The sequence below is a fragment of the Acinonyx jubatus genome, chromosome B4 (assembly GCF_027475565.1).
Source record: "Acinonyx jubatus isolate Ajub_Pintada_27869175 chromosome B4, VMU_Ajub_asm_v1.0, whole genome shotgun sequence".
NCBI classification, from domain to species: Eukaryota; Metazoa; Chordata; class Mammalia; order Carnivora; family Felidae; genus Acinonyx; species Acinonyx jubatus.
In genome coordinates this window covers 25,858,023-25,885,155 of record NC_069387.1, presented here as the reverse complement: position 1 = coordinate 25,885,155, position 27,133 = coordinate 25,858,023, and the positions used below count along the sequence as shown (strand labels likewise).

General features: G+C 35.5%; 1 protein-coding gene across 11 annotated transcripts in view; it reads right to left on the bottom strand.

The window, feature by feature from the left end:
- The window catches only part of WAC (WW domain containing adaptor with coiled-coil), an 86,763-nt gene that overhangs the window by 4,492 nt on the left and 55,138 nt on the right, over nucleotides 1-27,133 (bottom strand). For 7 of the 11 annotated variants that reach the window (XM_053225450.1, XM_053225452.1, XM_053225448.1 and 4 more), the window contains exons 5-13: nucleotides 26,607-26,722; nucleotides 25,935-26,047; nucleotides 21,347-21,655; nucleotides 9,167-9,412; nucleotides 7,686-7,808; nucleotides 6,615-6,763; nucleotides 3,788-3,906; nucleotides 2,110-2,296; nucleotides 723-850 (exon numbers count right to left, since the gene is read on the bottom strand). In XM_053225450.1, coding sequence (XP_053081425.1) covers nucleotides 723-850; nucleotides 2,110-2,296; nucleotides 3,788-3,906; nucleotides 6,615-6,763; nucleotides 7,686-7,808; nucleotides 9,167-9,412; nucleotides 21,347-21,655; nucleotides 25,935-26,047; nucleotides 26,607-26,722 — 1,490 coding nt within the window. Of the gene's footprint in view, nucleotides 1-722; nucleotides 851-2,109; nucleotides 2,297-3,787; nucleotides 3,907-6,614; nucleotides 6,764-7,685; nucleotides 7,809-9,166; nucleotides 9,437-21,346; nucleotides 21,656-25,934; nucleotides 26,048-26,606; nucleotides 26,723-27,133 lie in introns of all 11 variants that reach the window. The other 4 variants (XM_027073720.2, XM_053225454.1, XM_053225447.1 and 1 more) reach the window with 3 other exon arrangements.

The following is a 27,133-nucleotide window of genomic DNA, read 5'->3' as shown; positions in this document are numbered from 1 at the left end:
AAATAGATATACTTGTTGGGACAACTATAGTCTTACTGTAATTCCCAAGGGATCCACAGATGATCCAAACACCATGTAAATAACGATTTGAAATTTCAGCTGAAACAAGCATCCTCAGAATCCCATGCTCAATTAAAGAAGAGACCCTTTGTAATCAGCTGCTGCCAACATTTCACTTTTAAAAAATAGTTTTACTTTTTAAAAATTCCTGTATACTTAACATGCAGTGTTGCAACATTTCACTTCTTTTTTCTTTTTTGAGAAAGAGAAAAAGCATGCAAGCACAAGTCGGGGAGGGACAGAAAGAGGAGAGGGAGAATCTTAAGCGAGGTCCATGCTCAATGGGGAGCCCCATTGTGAAGCTTCATCTCACAACCATGGGGATCATGACCTGAGCCGAAATCAAGAGTCGAACGCTTAGCCAACTGAGCCACCCAGGCACACAAACATTTTATTTTTTTTAAAACTTACTGTACCTTACAGAGTTCTAACATAAGGGGAAAAGAAGTCTATCGCAGCATTTACCATGGGTTAGAGAATTAAAATCTAGATGCCATTACCATTCACCAGGAGTACTATTAAACTATAAAAATGCAGTTACAGTAGTATGGAACATGATATAGCAGAAGGAACTTTAAATATCAGAAGTGAGATGTGGTTTATATTCTTCACATGAAGATATACAATGCTCACACAAAAATGGATTTCAGTGAAAAACTTACCTTTGCTCTCGCAAAGTTGCTTGAATTTCACATACTCGGACTAAAGATCTTAAATTTTTTAATTCAGTACAAATTTCTGACATGTGAACACTTCCCATATTATGGGCTTCTTCTCGCAATCTTGATGCCTATAGTTAAAGAAATACAAATCGTGGAAAATATGTCACGATCACATACCAAAAAAACATCAAACTGCTGAGTAGAACTTTAAACCAAGATTACAAAATAATCCTTTTATTTTTTTAAAAGTTTATTTTACTAATTGAGAGAGAAAGGGTACGTGTGCAAGCAGGGCACGGGCAGAGAGAATCCCAAGCAGGCTCTCCATGTCGTGCTGCCACAGGCCTCGATCTCACAAAACCAGGAGATCATGACCTGAGCCAAAATCAAGAGTGGAACGCTTAACTGACTGAGCTACCCAGCTGCCCCTAATTCTTTTCCTTTAAATCCACACCTCTCTCTCTGCCCCTCCCCCACTTGTGCTCTCTCTCTCTTGAAAATAAACATTTAAAAAATAATAATAAAAATAAAATTGAATTAAATTAAAAAAAGAAAACCCATCGCTAATGGTGGAAAGTACTTTTCAAAGATTTCCCCTTCAACTGCTTGAGAAAACAGTCTTTCCAATTTCAGTAATGCACAGCACTAGGATAGATCTCATGATTTGTGGTTAATAAAAGATGCTGAGTCAGCTAGAGTAAAGTTCAGGTGTAACGCTGATAAAAGGGCCTCACTGTTTTCTTGTGTCATAAGACACACAACATTATCTCTGTGAACTGAGAGAAAATTTCAGACAGTCAGTAATCTGCTCAAAGGGAGAAGCCAGTGGCAGTTAACTGCACTGTCCAAAGGTCCCTCACTACAAAGCAAAACTGTTGCCTCACTTCTAGTTGCTAGTCTAGTGGAGAGAACGACGTTAAGACTAACTATACGAACGGGTTCTAAATATCAGAGTGGCCAGCTGAGTGGAAAAAACACTATGGCTTTGATGTGAGCTCCATCATGATTTAACTGGGTGACCTTTATATAGAATTTATTTGGTCGTAAGGGACTCATTGGTAAAATGGGAAAACTCATTACCTGCAATGGTTAACAGTTTTGAGAAGTGGAGAAAAATAAAGGACTCAGCACAGGTGCTAACTGCTGAGTATTTGACAACGGTAGCTGTAACAGTAATTATTTTAATAGGATAAAAAGCCACCTCATAAATACCCTATAGTTATTTATCAAATATTTTATAAAATGACTACAGACAATCTAATTAGAAATTAGTTATTTTAAAATGTAGCTTACATTCAGTGATTTGGATTAGATTTTCTAAAAGTAGAAGTTGTATTTTCGTCACTCATCCAAAGGTAAAACATCTTCTGTGAATCATGTAACATACCTGCTTCTCTGCATGATCTGCAGGCCATCCTTGAACATGTTTTATGAGATTTTCATTGAAGTGTGCTGCTAGCGTAGGTGTTAATGAACATGTAGGTCGAGCAGATGAATTCTGTGGTACAACTGTTGCATTTGATGCATTACTACTAGAAGTATGATTTGGACCAGGTGATGGACTTCTCTGGCTACTGGAAGAGAAAACAAAGTTGAATGTGTAGTATGTTTAAAAAAGTAGGTATCCTAGAAAGTGTCAATACCTTCTATTAATTTAAAGATATCCAAATTCCTAAGAAAAATTTGTTATTTGAACATCAAATAAATAGAATTTAAAATCCAAACTGTATTTATATCGTGTATTCCTCTCCACACTTTAGGGGGGAAAAAGAGCCCTTTTAACACTAATGTCAGTTAAATTTAAACTACCACTGCTCTCTAAATTTGACAACAGAAACTGTTGATTTCGTATACCAGAGACACTAATAAGAATGTTAGAAACGGTCCAGTTTTAACCGTTGTAGATACAAGGAACAACTGAGTATTCTATTTTACATACATGTAGATATGCAGGGGAAAAAATCTATTGCCTTTGCTTAACATCAGAACGAAATACTGAATCAGAGGGTAGATAATGTGAAGCAAAATACAGGCATTTTATTGGAGAGCAATGAAGGAGTTTAGTGGCAAAATAAGACCAAAAAAGTTAACACTCTGAGATTGGTTATCTTCTTTTAAAACTGTATGGTTTGGGCTAGGGTTTGGGGATATGGTGGTGAGAACCAAAAATTTAATCACCCAAGTTGATTTCCTACCTGCTTCACCAGACTTGGCTCTGAATGAATTTCAGTTATTTCCAAAAACTAAATCTCCCAAAGGATGAAGAGTTTTCATCACTGAGGATATTTAAAATAATACTGCCGCCTCTAAAGACAATTTAAAAGAAGAGTTTCCCAAAAATGTTCTGAGCAATGGCAACATTGCTGGAGTAAGAAGACAGCTTCCCAAGGTGATTATTTTGAAGGGAACAACTCTCATTTGGATGTATAAGTTCTGAAATGCTTGTTTAGAAAACAACAATAAAAACAACAGTTGAATTATTTTGCCACCTCATAGCAAGAAATAAAAATAGGAAAATCAATCAAATGAAAATCATTTAAAGTCGTATTTGTTAATTAACAAAGAAAGTGACAACACAACACAGCCCTATCTGACAAGCAATCCACATAGGGGTCAGAGTTAAAGCTATCAGGAAAACCTGACACAGACCAGTTGGGAAATAAATACTGGCCCAAGTCTTAGATGTAACATTTTTGGCTTCGTCAATACACTCAAAATCTAAAACTGCTATGAGGTTAAAAATGCTGTCATTTCCAACAAGTAAAGTATTATACACTCATGTGCCCTCTTTATACAAGTATCACATATTGTTAATCCCATCATATTCCACTAAGTAAAATTCTAAAGAAAGGAATCACTTTCTTCAAGAATAACCCAGCTTCACTACTAGAGATAAATCACCTAGTTGTAATAAGATTTCCCTTTATAAATCTTATAATGCACAAAACAAAGGCTATCCATGGATTCTTCCAAGATCAAGTTCTATTACACATATATATTTATAATATTCAAACAATGCAGCATGCAATATTAAGGAAAAAATGTTTCAACACCTATCAACTTACTTTGAGCGCTGAAGACTTCGAGGAGAGACAGGTTCATGACCTTGCTGCTTGTCAGCAGTTACAGGCTGCTGTGTGGCCGATTGTGAAACCGGTCCTTGCTTAACTACTGGAGTACTAACCTGAAATGTCAAAATCTGGTGAGATATCCTTCTATCACATAAGACAAATACCATGGAAACTAAATAAAAGCAAAAGTACTATCAATGAAAAGTACCTATTATTTCTATTCTTTAGTAATTTGTTTAAGATAACACAAACTGTCCTAATTCTGTTTCATAATAAAATTAGTATTAGCGATACAGACATATTTTTAATAGTATAAATCATGGTAATTTAAGGCCCCCAAATCCACACACCCCTCCAAATCTGGTTGAAAAATCTTGAACTGTGAAAAATCTAGAGATTTAAAGAAGTGAAATCAAGTAAGTTCCCCAAGTTCATGTAGTTTAGAAGACAGTCAAGTTTTGAGACTAGGATCTAATTTCTTCATAAAACGGCCCAAGGCCGTTAAGACTACTTTCTGGGTGCCTGGGGGTTCATTTGGTTTAGTGTCCAACTTTGGCTCAGGTCATGATCTTGTAGTTCGTCAGTTCGAGTCCCGCATCGGGCTCTGTGCTGACAGCTCGGAGCCTGGAGCCTCCTTTGGATTCTGTCTCCCCCGCTCTCTCTCTCTGCTCCTTCCCCCTCCGCTCTCTCAAAAATAAATAAACATTTAAAAAAATTATTTAAAAAAAGACTACTTTCTTAGCACAACAGTCTAAGAAACTAGTTCTCCTAATGTTGTGCCTACTGTTGTGGAAAGTTTCCTTTCCAATATGCTAAAATAGCTTTTCTTTTACTGTTACTTATAGATCAAGAAAAATTAATGTTAACACATCACATAAATACAGCTGGCTCAAATTTCAACAACATGTGCAGAGAATGTATAGATTGGCCTATATATTGGTATAGGTATGGCCCATGCAAAATTCAACTGGAGTGGTCTTCAAAGAGATGTTACCCTGTAGAGGCGGAACAAGAAGAGGTCCATCATTGTCAGTGGCGATACATATACTAGGCAGGTTCAGATGCCACTGAGAGGGAAAACAAGTAGTTTTAAACATAAGCCCCAAATTAAGGCGCAAAGGCAACAACAGCCATTTGTGATTAAGTCACATCCTCCGATAGCAGTTATTTTTTTCTTTTCTTTTTTTGATTAATTTTCTCCAAAACAAATCTGTGGATAGCCTGGTAAACTTCTGAATGTAAAAGAACATGTCCTTTTATAAAGACCATTTTTAGAAGATCTATAGAATACCAAATGTCCACTTAAAAAAAAAAAAAACAACTTGAAAAAGTTTTTTTTTTTTTAAATTTTGTTTTAATGTTTATTTTTGAGAGAGAGCGCGCGCGCACGCGCGCGGGAGGGTCAGAGAGAAAGGGACACACAGAATCTGAACTCACGAACCAGGAGATCATGACCCGAGCTGAAGTCGACCGCTTAACCAACTGAGCCACCCAGGCACCCCGAAAAAGTTTTTGAATGCAAAAAATTGATAGCCATATGCTTAAGGGATTTGAAATGCTAATTTTATAACTGACTATAAAACTAACACTACCACTTACTTCCCTTTCAGTCATCATTTATTATACTCTTAAGACACCACCCTGAAGTTAAGTTTTAAGCTCTAAGGATAAGGCCTAAGAATAAGGTCTCTTTAGCTGAAACTCACAATTCTCCCATCAAAATACAGGCAAACAATAAGAAACTGCACAATAAACTAACAAGTTTAAGTCAGAATTTTAAAAACTCAATCCAGATTGACCTTAACACATGCATAAAGGACTGAAAAAGGAAGGGATAAGCCAACAGGAAGACCTAAGCTGGCCTACCATCAATTTCAAGTTATGGATCAAGGCACTTTTATTTTTAGGCTTCTGCTTATGATTTTATTTCAGTAAAAAATTCCTTGGCATCAAGGACTGAAACAGCCCACTTTTTACAACAACTAAAAAGAATTTCCTAAATTTACCATTAAGAAAAAACAAATGCAATTTGTACATACCAACTTCCAAATCTCTTAATGTGTTGCTGGTAGTAGGACTACAAAGCCAAGAATGAGCATGGACTGGGATTTACTTATAATTCTGTAGGCAAGACTCAAATGATGTAGTACAAAATTGGGGTGCAGCACTGTTGTTGTTAAATATATTCCAAAAGGAACAGACCAGCAACTTTCTAACTGTGCCCTGAGGAGCCATCTAGAGAAGATTTCTCCTGGACAAACACAGGCAGTATAGCTTAGTAAAATGGGTTCTGTGTTCAGAAAGACCTAGGTCTCAAATTCTGAGTCCATCACAAAAAACTAGATTTAACTGAAGGCTTAGTTTTCTTATCTATTAAATGAAGCAAACAGTCGTTGATTCTCATGTGACGTTAAATATATACGTTAAAGGCATCAGCACAGAAACAGACTCATCTCTGAAATAAAAGTATGGGGTAGGAGGAGCCACTAGAAAACATGTTCTCTCCTACCTTTTAGAGTTAAACAATTCTACAAACATTAAGACAATTAGCATATGCTTCTTTATCCCACTCTCCAGGTCAGAAATCCCAAAGCGAGTAAGAGAACAGAATCAGTGTGTAAAGAGGAAGCACAGATGAAATTCCCTTATCTAGCCCTCAGTTTACCAAGTCTAACCTGCATCTATTCTCACCCCTCATTCATTCCACCACTGCCTACATTCTCAAAGAGAGCTTTTTCGGCCCTACAGATTCTAAAACATTAAGTTGGTTTTTCTAAAAGTGAGTGGTTTCTTTTCCAAATTTCCCTCAAAAGTGACATACCTTTGGCTGTGATGAAACAGGAGGAGTACTAATCAAAGGTTTGATAGGGACTGTGTTAGTTTGAGGTGTGCTTATTCTTGGAGACACATACGATCTTGGGGATGATGCATCAGAAGTTAAAGACATTGGAGACTGATTAGATGGCTGGGCTGTAAAAAAGTGAAGCAATTAATTTCAAAGAAACCAAAACCTCTGTAATGTATGTGAAGAGGTCTTTCCATCTCTTCACAGGCCCTCTGCCCCCCAAAGAGAACACTTAACACTTATCCGAGAAAGTCAAGAATCTGAAGTACTCACAGGGGCCACATGGACTACATTAGCCGTGGATTAGACAGGCACACCTAATGTGTGCCTCCCCTAACCCCTTTCTTAGGGTGGAGCAAGAAGGTAAATCTGAACCTGTTCTTACATGGGAAGGCACCCTCACCATCCTTATTTCCCCTGTCTTATTCTACACGTAAGCCTGGTTATCCCCCTGTATCTCCTGCTTCGTGAGGCTAACCAGAGGAATAGAAGTCTTTTCACTATTACATTTCAATTTCAGAACACGTATTCCTGCTCAGTTTATCAATTTTTTGAACTGGGGCCGGGGGACAAGTCAAAGTGACCCTTTCACTTCTCTTTTTTCCTATGTATGTCCCTCTCCATTGAATACCTTCACAGAGAAGAGAAATGGCTGATTCAAGACAAGACTTGAGCATTTCTGTATCCTCTGGTCAAAAACCATCTACCATCAAAGCTGAAACCAAACGTCAACTCTTAAAATACATTCAATGTCTCACAAAGATTGAGGGCATCAGTTTACATTTAGCTTTGGAGTAAAATATTTCACTGGCAACTTAAATTCTGAATTAAATATATATTACAGGTTTAATGGCAATACTGCAAAACAAATGTCAAGGCTTGCCTCATCTAAAAAGAATCAGTAAGTAAAAATACTGTATATACAGGTGTTAAAAAAAACCCAAATCATTATTATAGCTAACTTCTTCAAAGACTAAAGAAAAATTTGCTATGAAACCCTCCTCCAAGTTAATATGCAATTCTCGTGATACCTAAGAATATGAATACCTTGTGTAGAGAGCTGAGCAGCTTGAGAAATCAAAGAAGTTATGTTGAAAGCAGATGGTCCAGCAGTGAGAAACTTATGAATTATAGACTGCAATGAGGCTTGTGTCACAGCTGCTGTAAGAACTAAAAACATATTATACCTTAAATTAAAATAAAAACACAGAAGCATTTATGGCATTAGTAGTAACTTGAAAACTCAAAAGAACCCACAGAAAACTACAGTGTTTCAAACTTAGAACTCTAGAAGACAGGAGTAATAAAATGGATCTAGAAATTGGAAATGACAAGACAGAGGAAAAGAAACTTTATCAGTTTATAGCAAAGGAAAACAGTAGTTTCCTTCACACTAAAATTTAGGTGTTCAGTTAAAGAAACTCCTCCAAGACTTGATAAAAACAGTAAAGCATGTTCCCGGGAATTTGATTATATAACCAGAAACCTATTCATCCACTGCTAAAGTGCTCAGTATGTTACTTGGAATTAACTGGATAAATAAATGGTAGCTATTTCATGCAAATGCTTTATTAGACAAGCTGACCATTCAAATCCTGCATTGATACGCCCTCCAACAATCTTTTAAAGGCAGACATTAAAAAGCTAGGTAATTTAGGAATACCATGTATTTTCGACATACAAGATTTTTTATTGTTGGCATTTGTTTACGTTATCATTTCTTCAAACTGTTGAAAAGCCCCACAATCCCTAATAACACAGTTACCTATCACACAATAAAATCAAAATACAGAAAAGTACAATAAAGACAGAAGATTATTGACCAACTAGCCTGAAATAGCTACATGTTTAAGATAAAGGAAGAAAATAACCACTTAACACTACTATTAAACATATTCTGGGACCACAATGGACACAAGTCAAAATTGACTATTCTAAACAGAAAATTTTGCAATGCCTTTAGGACTGTTTGAATGGTTTGTGAATTAACACTACATCCATTTTTATTCAGACTTCTTTGAGGTGACTACCTAAATACTTTAAGTAGCATGCTGACAAGCAAAGGTGGAATACTGCAATTAACTAGAAAAACAAGAAAAATGTTACTTCTCACCTCAAATTTTTTTCAAGTATTATAAGGAACTACCTGAATTCCTACTTTTATTAATTAGCTTAATATCCCAAATAATGTACTCCTATACAAGAGGTTTTTTTGAAATTCCAGAATTCAAGTATTTTCATGGCAGCTTTTGGAAATGCTGTTTTTACTTAAAAAAAAAAAAAACAAAACTCACCATACACATTACGCAAACACAGAACAGCTCATCTCCACCAACTACCAGCTACACAGCAAGTCTTAAATAATATACAGAAAAAATCCAAATATTGCTAATGCAATTACAATACCAAAGGTCTTGGATTATGGGGGGTAAATAAAGCCTAGCAAATGAAGTTCAAATGTGAATTTCAAAATGAAACAAAGACCAATGCAAATGAATTTTTAAAAAGTTCTGACTATGAAAATTTACCTTCATTTATTTTGGATATGTCCACATTAGAATTATTAAGTTGCAGTGTGGCTTGCAAAGCAGGAAGCAACTGTCTAAGAAGGTTTGGGTCCTGGAGTAACGGAGGTATTGGGGACTGTGGAACAGGAGAAACCGGGATTGCTGAAGCTGATGTTGGAGGTGCAGACGTGGGATTCAGTCCAGAGGCAGAAGATGTGGAAGGAGTTGTGCAAGAATGTGATACAGCTTTGTCTCCTGGCGTAGACTCTGGGTAAAAAGGAGATAACAAGGCTGAAAAAAGTTACTTGAATAGAGAAAACTGGAACCGACAGCAAAAAAACAACTTTCCTGCGTCAAACACCTAACTCAAGTAACCTCATTTAATCTTTCCAAGGTAGCACAGAGGGGGCTCAGTAAATATTTGACTGATAAGAATAATGAGGGAGGGCATTTTTATATCCCAACTTCATAGGTGAGAAAACTAAAAAAGAGAGATTATGGAACTTGCTTGAAATCACAACACCTGGTATAAAGCAGTGATTCAACCACATTCATGTCTGATTCTGAAAGTACCATGCTCTGTTTACTGGCAATGCTGTTTCAAAGAGTTATGAATTAACTACACCGTTAAATAAGCTTCCGTTAGCATAAACGGACAATGTAATTCTCCTGAACTTAATTTAAGATGAAAATGTTTATGACCACAGTAACAACCCTAATAAACACAATGGCCTGAATACAAATCAAGACTGGCACCATGATGAGCACCTCCAGAATAGGGGAAGGACAGATGAATGAGGAGACTCCCTACTTTGAACTTTTATACTTAACAATTGAGTTTTACGATTACATACTTTTATAATATATAAGGCAACTAGCTATTTCTATTTGTAGCATTTAAACTGTGGGCAATAAAAAGGATCCCAGTACACTATATTCAGTATTTAAAAATAAACACACACAAAAAATATAACACTTTCATGGAAAATTATCATCATTTGAAAGCAGTCCATGCAAATTATGTATATAGATTCAACGTAATTGCAGTCAAAACCCCAATAGCATTTTTAGCAGCATTTGACAAGCTGATTCTATTAACTTACTTAAAAAAGACAAGGGCTGGTACAGCCACAAAATTCGTGAAGAAAAAGAACACAGCTAGTGAGATGTGTCTTGCCAGTATAAAAACTTACATTTAAAACAAAACCAATTTAAGGAAGATCAAGCTTCTGTATACATATTTAAGTCTTTAGAACTAGTAAAGGAAAATAGGAAAGTATCTTTGAGATCTAGATACAGAAAATTACAAAAAACAAACCAATTACATTCAAAGTATTGATAACCGAAGTACTTTACCTAGAAATCAAGAAAGAAACCACATGATAGAAAAATAAACAGAAGACCTGAAATAAAAAGACATTTCACAGAAGGAACTTGAATGGCTTTAGAAAACACGGGGTAATCAACTTCACTGATATTCAGGAAAATGCAAATCAACAGGATATCCTTTTATGCTTACCAGATTGACAAAAATTTGAAAATCTGACAATATCAAATGCTGAAAAGGAGTAACAGGAACATTTCTGATGGACACTAAATTGATGTACCCACACTGCAGAATAACTGGGAATTATCTAGGAAATGTGGAGATGCACACACTTGATGACTCAGTAATTCCCTTTAGGTAGAATACCCTTAAGAGAAACTGATGTATGTAAATTGGGAGAAATATTCAACAATATTTATAATAGTACTATGCTTGTTTTCATTTTAGCACAAAACTAGAAACAAACTAAATGTCTACCAACAGAAAGATGAACATAAACTATTTTCATATCATGGAATTTTACTAATACAGTAACTTTAATGGACGAAAAAATGAGTTAGAGGACATCTGGGTAAAAAACATTAAGACTCAACTATTCAAGATATTCATACACGCTCTTACAAAAAGACTAAATATGAAGATTTGCTTAAGTATCTTTAGTTTCCCATACACACCCATTTCTTGAAGATGATTTTCAAGCTCATATATACATTGTACAACCCAAATTAAGACTATTACGAGGCATAAAAGTTTCAGGAATATTACACTGCTACCTAGTAACTGTAAATCCTCATTTCCAATTCTTAGAACTAAACATTCTTTAATCTTCACGTCCCCAAAGAAGCTGGGAATTACTAGCAAACTTACTGAAAAGGGACTCCTCTATCAGCCTTTTTACACCACCACTGTAATAGTAAAACACAACCAGGGGCAATAGCTCTCTCAAGTATGGACCTCATAGCTGCTATAAATACATTTCAAGGCTATGCTGATCAACTACGACCAATTCATAAAGTATAAGACATCTTAATTTTTGTAAGGCACACATTCTGAAGGAGGGTTATTAAGCCTAGCAGACCACTTATCATGTCTAACCCTGCTGTTCTGGATTCACAAATATACAGAAACTTGAATGAAGTAAGGTTTTCTCTGTGAAAACATGCTGTCAGTTATTACATTTTCTGGGGTAAAGACTATAGTAACAGTTTTCTCCAGATCATATTCCACAAGGGTCAGCTTAGTCAACATATTGCTGACATATTTTTTTTTTTTTTAAGTTTGAGAGAGAGGGCCCATGAACAAGCACATGTGAGAGCGTGGGAGGCACAGAAAGAGAGGGGAGAGAGAATCCCAAGCAGACTCCAGGTCATTAGGGAGCCCAACAAGGGGCAGGATCTCACAACCCTGAGATCATGACCTGAGCTGAAATCTAGAGTAGGATCTTAAACCAACTAAGCCACCCAGGTATACCCCCCTTAGGGCCATTCCTGGTTAATGTTTAAAGAATGTTTTTAATGTTTATTTGTTTTTGAGAAAGAGAGAGAGACACAAGGAGAGGCAGACACAGAATCCGAAGCAGGCTCCAGGCTCTGAGCTGTCAGCACAGAGCCTAAGGCGGGGCTCGAACTCGTGAACAGTGATATTATGACTAAAGAAGGTAAAAACGGTCTCCAACTGTATTTTGATGCTGTTAAATCTATCCAGACTTTAAAAAACCAACACAACTTAAAAACTTTTCAGTGTTACCCTTTAATCCAAGAAAAGGGAACACTCCCAAGATAGAAAACTAATACACATCGCTATAAAGAAATAAAGTAACAAAACCTAAATATCCTTACCTCCTAGTTTTAATGTTTATTTACCATAAGAATAAATTTCTTTTGAAGTTTTGTGGAAGATTACTGATGAGCAGTATAAAACTAGCTGGTACTACTAAATACCTATGAGACCCTTAAACAAGTAACATCTCGATCGAAAAGGCCAGGATTTTTCTATTAAAAGGTTTGATTTTGAATGTTAGTTTTCAACAAAATGCTGATCAGAATCATCTATAAAGCTGAAACAAAATTAAAACAAAACAAAACAAAACAAAAACCTAGATACTTGGACTCCACCCCTACTGAACCTGGGGAGGCCCGAGCATATATTGAACTTGTGAGAATTCTATGGGTGATTCTGACATCCTTGCTGATTTTGAAAAAATAGATTAGAGAACTTCCGAGGTTCCTTTTAACTTTAAAAACCAAAGGAAACAAAGCAAAACAAAATAAAAAAAGCATACCACAAACATACAGGAGTGAATAGAGTAAGGATAAGATGCAAGACAGGGAAACTAAATCTTTTTTTTCAAGGCAGGTCTTCAGTATACGATTGTTTTTTTTAATTGAAGTATAATTGACATACAATACTGTATTAGTTTCAGGTGTTCAACAATCTTTATCCATATATATTGTGAAATGATCACCAATTACGAAATTATTTTTCTTGTGCTGAGAACTTTCAAGATTGATTGTCTTGGCAACTTTCAAATATGCACAACTTTCAAATATTAACTGTATTAATAACTATAGTTGCCATGCTACACATTATTATCCCCATGCTTCCATTTTATAACTGGAAGTTTATACCTTTTGACTTCCTTTACTCATTTCCCCCTGGCAACCACCAATCTGGTCTCTGTATCTATAAGCTTGGTTTTATATTTTTAGATTCCTCATATAAATATTTCCATGCTATTTTAAATAACTGCTCCACCCTAAGACACATACCCATACAAACGCCCTTCCAAAGCATGTTACTTTATACATTTAAAATATTAGTTGCCTCAATCTACATGTATAACTGAAAATAATGGAGCTTGTTAATATAAATATGCTACCCCAAAAGGCAGTCTTAGTTTTATTAAAATATCACAAAAGGTGGGGCGCCTGGGTGGCTCAGTCGGTTGAGCGTCCGACTTCAGCTCAGGTCATGATCTTGTGGTTCGTGAGTTTGGGCCCCACGTCGGGCTCTGTGCTAACAGCTCAGAGCCTGGAGCCTGCTTCTGACTGTGTGTCTCCCTCTCTCTCTCTGCTCCTCCCCCACTTGTGCTTTGTCTCTCTCTCTCTCTAAAATAAACATTAAAAAAAATTTTTTTTAAATATCACAAAAGGTATTGGTTAGGTACCTTTCCTCTGAGTTCTGACTGTCCTAACACAGATCTATCATATTACTCAGCATCTTCTATTATATAGTTTATTATCTTTATGTTTCCCTCCTATTAGAACTTGAACTCCTTCAAGAGAGGAATTTTGTTGTATTTACTTCTGTAGCCCTGGTACAAAAATAGGACTTGGCAACAAGATGGCATCAACAAGTATTTGTTGAATGGGTGCCTGATTCTGTCATTAAGGCCCAGGTCCACATACATGTGCTCTCCCTCTCCCTCTTAACCTCTAGGTGTAGAACTTACGATAATGGGGTGGAAAGCCTAAGGTCTCCAAACAGCCAATTAACGGCTTACTTTATGCTATTTTCAAAACAGGGATTAACAGTATACAGTCTTAGAGATAAATTTAACTTATTTAAACTTATTTTAAATAATCTCACATTCGGGCACCAGGCTGGCTCAGTCGTTAAGCATCGGACTTCGGTTCAGGTCATGATCTCACAGTTCATGAGTTTGAGTCCCACATGGTGTGAGCTCATGTTCCCCTTCAGGTAGAAGGAATACAAGCCCCACTTCTCTTTCTCTCTCTGTCTCCCTCTGCCCCTCCTGGGATTCTCTCTCTCTCGTGCGCACTCTCTCTGTGTCTCTCAAAAATATCTTATACTCAATCCCTTTTTAAAAAAAATATAAGAAAGGAAACAAAACTATTTGGAACAGTCATCAAATATAGTTTTTTCTATATAGACGTTTAATTTTATTAAGTTTTATTTAAGTAATCTCTACACCTCATTTAAGGCTTGAACTTACAACCCTGAGATCAAGAATTGCAAGCTCTTCCAACTGAGCCAGCCAGGTGCCCTCAGGTATTTAATTGTAATTAACATTTCTATGAGACCTTTTGATCTAGAATCTAATCTGTTAGGAAGTAAGGCTGATATACTTAATAACATGCTCATTACAAGTGTGCATCAAACATAAATAAAAACTATTTTGCATTACAAAGCCATTCCTATAGGCTTTCACTTTTAAAGAATATCAGCCTCTAGTCTCATTCCTTTAAAAGCAAACTTTCCCAAGCATTCAAACCAACCTAGGTTCCTTTGAGCGTTTTTTTAGTCTCTTCCCAAAGCTGTTTTAAACTTAAATAAATTAAGTCACTTTCCCATCTGATATTTCTATGATTTACAGATCTCTAACCAATTATTCACTTTAATATGAGCCTTACAATAAGTATGTTATCCTCTGATTTTTAACTTCTGTATATATGCATTGACAAAACCTTTTTCTTTCCCTTTATGCCTGTAACTATGAATTATTCATTTATATTTCCAACGCTTACCAGTAGGGGGCGAAACCTACTAAAGACTAAACTGCACATACAAATCACACAGAAATCTGTTACTACACTCTGAGTTGTTAAGGTTAAAAGTAACATTCACCTCTTCTAATTCTAGGCACCCAATTCAAAATATCCAAGAGCATAAACCAAAGTCAAAATCTATTTCTGACCTACATTTTTCTGGTATGCCAAGTAATTCCTTTTTGAACTACACAGTAAGATCTAAACAGATACAGCACTTAAAGAGTAAAAGGTACTATATTGCATTTCTAAACATTAATCTCCTATGATGTCTGGACAGTTGCTGTAATGCCACTCCACCAGGACATGCGAACAAGCACAAACCACCGATGCAACAAGGGCAGTCTGTTTTGTCCTATTTTGTAGTAGTGGTGTGACACTGAAAATTACAACATGGAGAAGTTGCAAAGGAAACAAAGTATTCAAGCGTAGTAGAATAAGAAAACAAAACAAAACTGTAAAGTAGCTTGTTGACAGCAATATAATCTGTGACTTTCATTTATTTTTACTTTGATAAACTCATGAATACTTTAAATCATCTATCCATCCACTAAGGTACTTAAGTATGGTGTTGATGTCAAATATATTAGGATATATTTTTGCAACTTGCTTTTTTATTCAACTGAGAAAATCTTTAGGCTAACAGATATGAAGGATAAACATTTTAAAACTTTTAACAGATTTTATTAAAATGACTCCTGAAATAACCAACTTATATATTCCCACCGATTGTGCTTCCCCACATTCAACTGTTAACTGTCACTAATCTTAAGGATGCAAAATCTCATTTTACTCTCCAATTTGTATTGACAAAGCTTTCTCTTGAAAATTTTTATGCTGTTAAAATACATACAATATAAAATTTACCACTTTAACCATTTCTAGGTTTACAATTCAGTGGCATTAAGTATATACATTGTTGTGCAATGTAAACATCACCACTATTCATCTCTAGAACTTTTCCATCTCTCCAAACAGAAATTCTGTAACCAATTAAACAAGGATTCCTCACCATCCTGCTCCCTAGAAGTCACTATTCTACTTTCTGTCTCTGAATTTGCTCACTCTGAGTACCACATAGAAGCGGAATCACAAGTATTTGTCCTTTTGGGTCTGGCTTATTTCACTTAGCGTAAGGTCTTCAAGGTTCATCCGTGTTGCAGCATGGGTCATAAATTCCTTCCTTTTTCAGGGTAACACTGCATGTGTCACACGTTTTGTTTATCCTGTTTCAGCTGATGGACACTTGGACTGTTTCCACCTTTTGGCTACTGTAAAGAATACTGGTAAGAACAACGTCCATGTATTAATACCTGTTTGATTCCCTTTCACTTCTCTTGGCTATGTACCTAAGCACAGAATTGGCTGATCCTACGGTAATTCCAGGTTTTGTTTTTTTGAGGAAACACTGTATCCCAAAGGAGCTGCATCATTTTTGCAATCTTACAGGAAATGTACATGGGGTCTAATTTTTTCCACATCCTCAAAAACACTTATTTTCATTGCTGTTTTTATAGTAGTCATCCTATGGGTGTGAACTATGTATTTCACTGTGCTGAATGCCTTTTCAGCTTACTGACTGGCCACTAGAACATCTTCCTTGGAGAAACGTCTATTCAAATCCTTTGCCCATATTTGAACCAAGTTGTTTCATTTAATTGTTCAGTTACAGGATTTCATATATTCTGGACATTAATTCTGTGTCAGACATATGATTTACAATTTACTTCCTCTCATCCTGTGGGTTGTCTTTTCACTCTAGAGTGTCCTCTGATGCACAAGTTTTTCATTTTGATGAAGTCCAATTTATTTTATTTTGTTGCCTGTGCTTTTTGTGTCATAGTTAAGAAATCACCACCAAATCCAGTATGCCCTAAAGATTTTCACCTGTTTTCTTCTGAGAGTTTTATAGTTTTAGCTCCTAGGTTTAAGGTCTCTGATCCATTAAGTTAATTTTTTATAACTGTAAGCCAAGGCTGGCAATTTTAAATTCCTCTTCTATAATTGCCTGTTCATATCCATTGCTCATTTGTCTTACGTGTTCAAATCTATCAACATTTTTTTCAAAGGCAAATGCATTTTGGGTCTTGATTTAAAAAGTCCTCCCCTCCCTCTCAAATTAAAACTGTATTTTCTAATATTCTTTCATCACAGGTACTGCATTTCTCCTGCCCCACTGTTCAAAGTGCCATCTTAGGTTGACTAACATCATTTTAAACTTATTGATTAGAACAGACTAAATTCTTCCACTAATGTATTCAGTTATTCAACAAAATTTGAGTAACTCTATGGCCAGTCTTATTAATTTTCATGAATAGTTATTAATCCTAAAAATTATTATAAAGCAAAGCAACTCAGGGCTGAAGGTGGCCCACTACAGCTGGTTAATGACCAACTGAAGTCTTCAGGTTCATTCAGGTTTCACACTGACTACAGATACCATCAAAACACAAAAGGGAAATTTATTCCAAGTGACTAACTCACACCTCATGTTAATGAAGGACTAATCTCCCCTCCCATTAGATTAAGAGTGTGGAACCAAGTAAATGGTTAGATATGCTAATCTCCTAAAAGCTATCTTGTAAATCACTGAATAGATCTGCTTCTGTGGCCATTTTGTTTTACTTTTCAAGCTTATCTATGCTAATAAATCAAAACTCTAAATTACTAAATAAGAAACTTCATAATTAAGATCATTAAACTCCTCTGGACTGGCAGTTATTTGGCCAAAGCAAAGGTCTCTTGCCCATTTTGTCATGTCACAAATCCAGAAGGGAGGGCAGAGTTAGGACCGATTTAGAATGGTCAATGGGGTACCAACCGATAAAAATCAAATTTTAGGTTTTTAAGCACATCACTATCTCTGTTACTTTGTTATACAGTTGTTCAGGAGAGTAATCTTGCCAGTAGATGTTCAAATGTTACCCTAGCAACAGATACAGATCTAAAAGAAGATACACGACCTTGTTTCACTCTACTGAACACCAGGATTGTTCCCTATAAAACGGGAGCTTCAGATTCTCCACACTCTGGCTTCTCAAGCAAGCATTTGAATTTATCTTGGGCTCTTTTTCTCAAAAGGCACACTGGCATTTTGGCATCTGAATCTATTGCTGGCATCTTTTAATTAGATTCACAACAAATACAGAATACTTTATTTCTGCAAATACATTTTTTAAAACATGACTACTGCAGGTGTTTCCCCAACCTTTAACACACTCATTACCCTTCTTTCAGGTATTTATCCTTCTACAACAAATATTTACTGACTGCCTATTATTTTGTCAAGAACTAGAGACAGAGCAGTGGTAAACAAAACAAAGACCCTGCTCTTGTATTACTTAATACAGCACCTTACCACTGATATCCCTAGATAGAGCTTAGCTATACTATCAGCACTTATTACCAAGAGTCCAAAGAGTCCGATCTTACCAGAACCATCAACCTCTCAATATAAATTTATTTGCTAGGGCAAATCCAAACAAGGAAATCACTGTATTGATGAGAAGAGTCAATAGGAAGCTTAACTTAAATAACATGGATGTCTCCATTGAGGAAAAAAATAGATTTCAAATTAATGAGTTCACAAATTTACACTAAGTGCTAAACAATCTGAAAAGATCCAAATAGTCATATAAGAATATTGTCTTCAATTCGGAGGCAAGGAGTACCTGCAAAGATTATACGATTTTCCCTCTATCAATAGTCAATTCCAAAGTAATCAAGGTTCTTCCTATAATATCTACGATTTGTCAGGAATTTTGAGTTACTGGAGTCCAAATTAATATAGATTTGTGTCTTTCATTACCTACAGTTTTAATGGAAACAATGGCGAAGCTGCCTCTAACACCAGGTGGCAGCATTCAGGCTCTTCTTAGCTAAGAGATATACACCACCTTCCCGTGTAATTATGTTTTAAGGAATAAACTAAATTGTATGATAAACACTTAGCTCCAAACCTGGTACACAGTTAATTTTTAATGATGTTTAAAAAGTTTGTCAGGAATGGTGCTTATAGCATGGAGGGAGAGGGCAGAAGGTGAAACAAGTTCAACATGCAATTAACATCTAACCCTAAACAGTTTAATTAAAGGAACTAAAATTAAAATGTGTAAGTGCTGTAATAAATAAAAGCACCCGATGTTTGGGAAACACAGAGACTGGGAAAGGTTAACGGACATTGAGAACCCAACGACATTAGAGCTGGCTCTTAAAGAAAGAGTACGGAGTTCAACAGGATGGAACGGAAGAACAAACATGTCCTTCTTTTAAGCAAAGGCTCAAAACATGAAAGAATGTAACATGCCCTAAGAAATGTACAAGTTTGCAAAAGATGAATTATGGGGAATGGTGGAGATCAAGCCAGTCAGACAGGCGGCAACCAGACTATCAAGTACTTGCTATGATCATCTTACTAAAAAGTATGGACTTTATCCTGTGGATAATGGAAAACTATTAGAAAATTTTAAACAAAGAAATTAACACAATCCAACCTAAATTTTATGATGATGCCACCATAAGTCTGGGTAGAAGGAAGCAGAGCGGTTATCAGATAGTTATTTCAAAAGAGATGCCCTGAGTTTCAGTAACGGTAGTAACAATAACCAGAGAAAGGATATATATATATATATATACACACACACATAAGATACAGAAGGCAGAATCCAGGATTTGTCAATAGACAGGTAAGGGTAGGTGCAGATGAACCTTGCTGAAGAACAAGGAATAGCTGGGAGAATAGTGTAGTTACTCACTGAGACCCTAAGAATAAATTGTGAGGAAAGGGAGGAATCTGGGACACATATGCAGTAGGAGTTAGAAATAAAGATTTGGGAGTCACCTTTGTAGACAAAGCAGCCACGAGAACAACTGTTCAGCAAAAGAGAACATGCTGAGCAAGAAAAAAAGAACAAACCACAGGAAAAGGCTGAACGATACCGATATTTAAGGAGGGCAAAGAGAATTAGTAAATTGAAGAGTGGCAGTATCCCAGAAGCTAAGGAAAGAAAGAATTTCAAAAGGGAGGTAAGAGCTAAGAAGTAAGTGTTAAATGAACAAGAGAGGAAATGAGACAAAGACTTTTTAAAGGCCACAGGATTTTAATTGACAGGATTTTAAAATAAAACTTCTGTGACCAAATAATCAAAATTATAAACCATTAACATCCTTTAGAAAGTTCTATCACATTAACAATTACTGCATTAATTCAGATTTCATCTCTCAAGAATTCTCTTCACCAACTTAATTCTGCATCAAGGTAAATAGGACTTACACGTATGAATTCTGGTACAAACCATCTTAGGGGAATCTGACATTTGGAACAACCTGCTTAAGGTTTAATGTATTAAAAAGACTATACGATAAAAGTCTGTGGCTTAATATGTAACCACTACTACAAGAGAAATTCAAGTAACATGCATAAAAGGAAACAAGAAGCAAAAGAAACCGAACTATGAGAACCCTTTGTCAACAAATTAATGTGAAATAACGAATCGGGTAATAGATTAAAAGCTTAAAGACTCATCAGATCCATGTAGCATCTCCCAAACTCATAGGACGTTTAAAAGTTTCTCAATAGTTACTGATGCTAATCTGCTAATTAGTCTGCTAATGGGTCTTGCCCATAATTTACTTCCTTAGTGCCTTTTAATTGCCTATATTTCTTAAAACGCGTTATTACACGTGAAGTTTAGAACTGTGGTCCACGCAGATATAATTATCTCAGCGCTCTGCTTCTGTTGTGTGTTACCTCCCAAGTAGTTGTTGCCACAATTTTTCTCTTAACTCTTTTAACAAGCTACGATTATCAGCACTGAGTTGTATAAAAACACAAATTGGGTTGCAAAGTTTAACTTCTCTTCAGATTAAAGTTCTAATTCAGACATTAAGACTCTATCTTATGGCCCATGACACAGTTTTCTAATTCACAAATTAAAACCAATAGTTGCACGGTATGCAGAAATAACAAGCTTTAAAATGTCTATTCATATTATATTCATATTAAATTTTAATTAACAGAAAATTGAGACCATATCTGAACTAAACCATCATGACAATTATTACAAAACCTGAAAATTATACAAATATGAAGGGACAGTCCTTTGACTTTGAGAAGTTATTTACACCATTACTGTTATAAATTAAGCACTTGACTTCAAAGTGTCGAAGGCAAAAAAACAGTGCAAAAGCTTCATAATTAAAAATTAAAAGAAAAAGCTAAATATGGCTAACTCTAGACCTAAATCTATGCAGTAACATTCTAAAAGACTTTTAAAGAGTCTTATTCAAGCTAATGGAGATAATGTAATATAATCAAAAACTCAGAAACTATAGTTCAACGTGCATCATCTAGTAATAATGGCATACCTTTTCTTTCTGTTTTCTGTGCAGGGACAGAAGATGTGGGTGTAGGCAGTTTTGATAAAGTAGATGCTCCATTAGCATCAAATGATTTCTTTGGCTGGTGATCAGACTGTAGCGTAAATGGACTAGAAGGAAGAGTGCTTGGGGTAGCAGTTGGATGAACCACTGGTTTGATGGGGTGCTGTACTGGCGTAGAACTACTGTGAGTCTCTGCTCTTGGCAGTCTGTAGTCTCTGTCATTGTGTCTGCTTGTTTGAGACAAAATATTCTGTGGGAGCAAACTACTGGCATCACTGGAATGCTTGTCTTCCACTTTAGTTCACAGTTCGAAAAAAGAGATGTTGGAATGACGGAAGGGGGAAGAAAAAAGATTACGTTAGAATCCTGTCTTTAACATCAGCTAATTTAGCAACATACCTGTACTTGTATCTTGATATAAAACTGCAAGCCCAGTTAGTATCTGCAGTTTTACCACTAGCATATATAAAAATCCGAATACTGAAAGAGAAATTTTAGCTCAACTGTAATTAAGCATTAATCTATACTCAGATTTCAAGTGGGCTACTAGTTTCGGGCGATTCTTTAGAACCACACCACAGTTCACACAAAACATGGAAAAAAATAAATGTATGGAGTTATAACATTTTACTCAAATGAAAACCTTTTTAAATATTTTAAAATAGAAAAGGGAAATGGTCCATTCCTTTAAAATATGGACCACAGGTTCTAATAATTGAATTATCCACAGTGGTTCAACTGCAAAGGAATATTAGCTTTATTAGCCTGATTGTTCTGAATAGTAAAGTAGCTAACTAGTGCTATCTAAAGTAGTTTGTGCTAGGGCTTAAATGACCTTATTTTGGGATGGCTGAATTTATGATGTACTGTGCTTTCAAAACATAAATCAGTTCATATTTTTAATAATGCTAATAATACCATTTAGTTATAAACTCAAGTTATAGATAATGCTATCTGAAAATACAAAGCCTACATGTGGCAGCACAGTCAGAAAATTCTACTCGCTATTTACCAGTTCTATTAAAAACATCTCCTAACGATTTAAAGTCACAAAAATATTTAAACCTCAGAAATATTCTACTTCCAAAAAAGAGTACAAGGAAAATTTCAACAATCATGATAACAAAATTTGGATTTATCAAAAATTCTATAGCCAAAATTCTAATACTCTAATTTATAACTAAAAAATTAAGCAACTTTCAAGTTGAGAAATATCTTAAGATTCAAGCACATATGCAATAATATTACCAAAGGATGCCCTCCCTGTTGAATATTTTAGTTTTTTTCCAATTTGTGGTTCCTCTGAGTCTAGAGATCAAGACAGTGCAAAGAAGGAAGTATACTGAAACTACAAGTCAGTTTCCAAATCTTCAGTGCACAACTCCACGTGTTACACTAAACAAAATGTACTGGGTACTGCCAAAAAAACCTTCAGTTGTACGAAAACACAAAGTCTTTTGACTTAATAAATGAAATTCAATGTTATAAGTTACACATATATTAACCTTAGCAAAAAAAAAAAAAAAAAAATGAACACACAGATTGAGCTATCAGAGTAGAATACAAACATCTGTTGCATGATATTAACTCATCATTAAACCATCAACTTGCATGCAGCACACGAAACTTAAGAAATTTTGTTCTAGAATGTCTTCCTGGGAAGAATACCGCTACAATAGAAACTTTTCGGGACAGATAAAACAAATAACACCATGCCCAATTCCCCCAAATCATGTCACTTGATTACCAAGAACTTTTTTTTTCCTGGACACCAACAAAAGTCCCTTTCAGTTCTGTATGACTGGAGTCAAAGTACAACAAGCAAATGCATTCAGATGAAAATTAAAGCTGATACTTCTTCACTTGTAAGCTTTAGGGGAAAAAACGGCAGCAGGATTACAGGAGCTAAGGAAGTAGCAGCTGCAACAACTTTCCATTATTCACAACTCCAGACAAACAGTTAACGCAATGACTCTGCTTGCACACCCCCCACAACAAAGACATTTGGCAAATGTCTGCAGACATTTTTGGTTGTCACGACTGGGGAGAGAGGAGGTGTGCTACTGGTATCCGGCAAGTAGAGGCCAGGCACAGTATACAGGTATGGAGGACGGCATCCCACAACAAAGAATCTCCCAAGCCAAAATGTCATCGGTGCTATTGTTGAGAAACCCCAAATTAAGGTTTCTCTAAGCACAGAGCAATCATTCTATGAGGCACAGATTAAAGACAATGAAAACCTAGCAGCAGTAATGTCAAATTAAAAATTTTATCCAGAAAGTTTTCAATGTCAAGTTCTGGATAACATTATTTGCTATAGTGCAAAAAACAAATCTATTTTCTACCTTGATGTCTTTACATATAAAATCTTTCCATCTTGCCCCGCCTCGCCCCACACATTTTATCGGCATTTATGAACTACAAAGCTTTAGGCCTTATCCTATATGAACACCAATGCACTGGACATATGGGAAAGTTGCCAACATTTTTTGGATAGACCAAGTTAAGCACTGAAATGGCATAATGACTTCATTACTACCACACTTAAGTACAAATCAGTTGATCAATTAAGGAAAAATAGAAGGAGAAAGTCAAGGTTTTTCTCAAACATTACTTAAAACTGAAAAGGTGTGACTCATGACTGTATTTCAACACAAAGTCAGACCTACTGACTCATCATTTGCACTTCGAGGAATTTGGCTGAGGAAGTAATAATAGGAATCGCAGCACTGTTGACATTAGGAAAAGGCAAAAAACCACCTAAGTATCTTATTTATATATGAGGGCACAATCAAAAATGGAAAACCATGCAGCCAATTTAACACATATGGATTTATAAACTGACACAGAAACATTTCCTTGAAATACTACTGAACAAAAGAAAAGATTAAAAGCAGTAACATATCATCCCATATACACACACACACACACACACACATATATGTAGTTTTTATAAACATTTGTAAGCATATAGAAAAAAAGTATAACCCCAAATGTTCCTGGCTGACGGAATTTAAAACTGACCCCTCTAATTTTTTAATAAACATGCCTCACTTGTGAAGTTATGGAAAAAAAGGAAAAAACTATTTCATCTTTGAAAGAAAAAGATGCACACAATTTAAAAACTGATTTTATTTCCTTAAAGGTGGTTTATTAAAAAGACAAAAAAATAACATTTTCACTTCTATCATTATTTGCATCAGATCTTTAACTACTTCTCTCATGTACTCTACCTCAAGGGAGGAAAAGAGACTTAACTGATAAGAGTATTTTGGAAAGAATAAAGCAGACACACTACGCTCTGTTTTCCTATCCGGGAACCATGAGCCACTGAGAGGCCTGCCCCAATATCTTAATAAAGTTATTATTTTTACACCCATTTGCCACTCCTTCTCCATACCTCCTAATATCCCTTTTTCTGCAGTTTGTTCGGGAGGCCCATAAGCAGGGTGCTATTTTTTTTTAACCTGGAAAGAAAAACCTTTATCTCATTTTTGATTGTTTGCCAGAAGTCAGTTACTTAAGGTAGTAAGTGAAATGGACCTAGAACCCAAGCCTTCTGTCTCAAAATACAATAGTTTTAATTTTACTTCAGTACTTTAAGTCATTGTTTTCTGAGAATTAAGTACAATTTCACGAATATAAAAAAATTAAATGTTCCAAGGAATGTAAATTAAACATTCAGTGCTGAAGAACTGTTAACTATCTGTTTCACCTTAAAGTTTTTCCCATCAAAAAATCAGCATCCTCTGCTGAGACCAAACACATCCCCTACATAAGTTACAGGAGGAAGATTCAAATGCTTAAGTCCAAGAATTTCCAGAACACATCTTTTTAAGATTCTTCTCAAAATTTCAAATTTGACAAAGAGCCTAAAAATTCTACAGTGGCATTTAAATTCTATTCCAGGCAAGGGAAGCCACTGGGAATAGACTACCACTAGTAAAAAGCTTCAAATTCAAACTCAATTTGAATTAAGAAATAAAAGTATAGGACTCATACTGTCCCACTTAGACATAATCTGACCTCAAAAAATATTAAGGTATGCCCACATTATGGAGACGTTATACAGATCTAGGATTATGACAAAATCAGTATCCAGCTACGAGGATAAAAAAGTTACTCCCTGATAAACACAAAGCACCGATATTTGGATGTCACAATCTGTGTGTGGCCACAAATCAATAATTAGATGGAAACACTGAGTTTTGGAAGGGATTTCACTGTCCAGTGTAATAGGACACAATTCAGGAAAGGTGAAAAAACACAAAACTCCTGCCTTAAAAAGCAGTCAGTCCACATTATGAAATTTTATTTCTCACCAATTCAGCTGCATTATAGCCATTATGAGTAGTGATGAATACATAGATGTACTATTCCTCTGTGCACCCTTTTTCTTTTCAGCAATCAAAATGGTGGAGGTTAAGGGGACAGATCGGACATAAAAGAAACCCTGTATGTTACTATTATTTTAGTTTACATATGTAAACAGTTATGCATACAGAGATAAATACATGATCTATAGGAGTGAATCAAACATTATACTGTTGCAAAGACAATAATTAATACTTACTTCCACTGGCAAACCCACTAGTGGCTGTTGCTTGCATCACCTCCCTTCTGTAATCCCTATCTTTTGGGAAGCTATTAACTGCCATCTTGTTTGCTTCTTTTTGTCTCTGTTCTCTAAAAATAAAACATGGATAAACCCATAAAAATAATATCAAGTACAATGAGTTTACATGTGGCACTTCTCAACAAATGGTCAAAACAAAATGGTAAATGGAAAATAAAAGAACTGAACACAGCCATACTATCAAGTGGTGTGGAAGATGAGAGACATAGCTAACAGAACATTAATGTTTCTCAGTGATGGCAATATTATAGCAATTATTTATATGCCATTAACCCTACAACCAAAACTCTCCAATATTAATTCTACATGTATGAAAGAAACATATTATCCTTTAAGAATTATAAAGATCTCTATTACAAATTATAAGACACATAAATACAGGATGATATAAAATCATAATTAAATATACTGTTTACAAAGTCCTTGGGGACAGCTGCTTATCTGTCCAAGTTATTTTATTTTAAGAGAAATTATAGAAAACACAATGGGCCAACTCCTACAACTAAAGAGGAGAACGAGGAGTTTCACTATAAGAAATCTAAACTCAGAATGTTCTTAGATATTAACTTGTAGAATCAAGAAGAAATATTTTTCAATAAGAGCAAATACCTTTCAAGCCACTCTTTTGGTTTTTCCCATTGTGAAACTTCTGTTCGACAATTGTAGTAGTATTTTTTCCCAGAAGAGCTAATATGCTCAGACCAGTCATCTGCAGAATCATAAGGCTTAAAAATACATTTTTACAAGTTAGAAAATGTTAATGCTAATCAATCAATATCAAGAATGCCAAAGGTTTTCAAAGCATATATATGGAAAAAGACTATGAAACAAAGGGATCTTGATCTAGAATGTAATTCTCTGTATATATATCTTAGGAGACCTTGGTCTACTGAAAACCATCAAAAATAACAATAGAAAATCCTATAAAGTTAAACAGATTACATTAGATTAGGCACAGAATAAGAAATGCAAAATTAACACATCTTGACTGTAGAAAAGCATTACAAAAAGTTCCCCATTATTGTAATTTTAATTGCTGAAATCCAGTCACACGGCAGCGGGAGGGAGAGTGTTTTAGAAAACCCACTCAACTGACTGATTTGATGACAGGACAGTGCAGCAGTTCTAAGCTCATT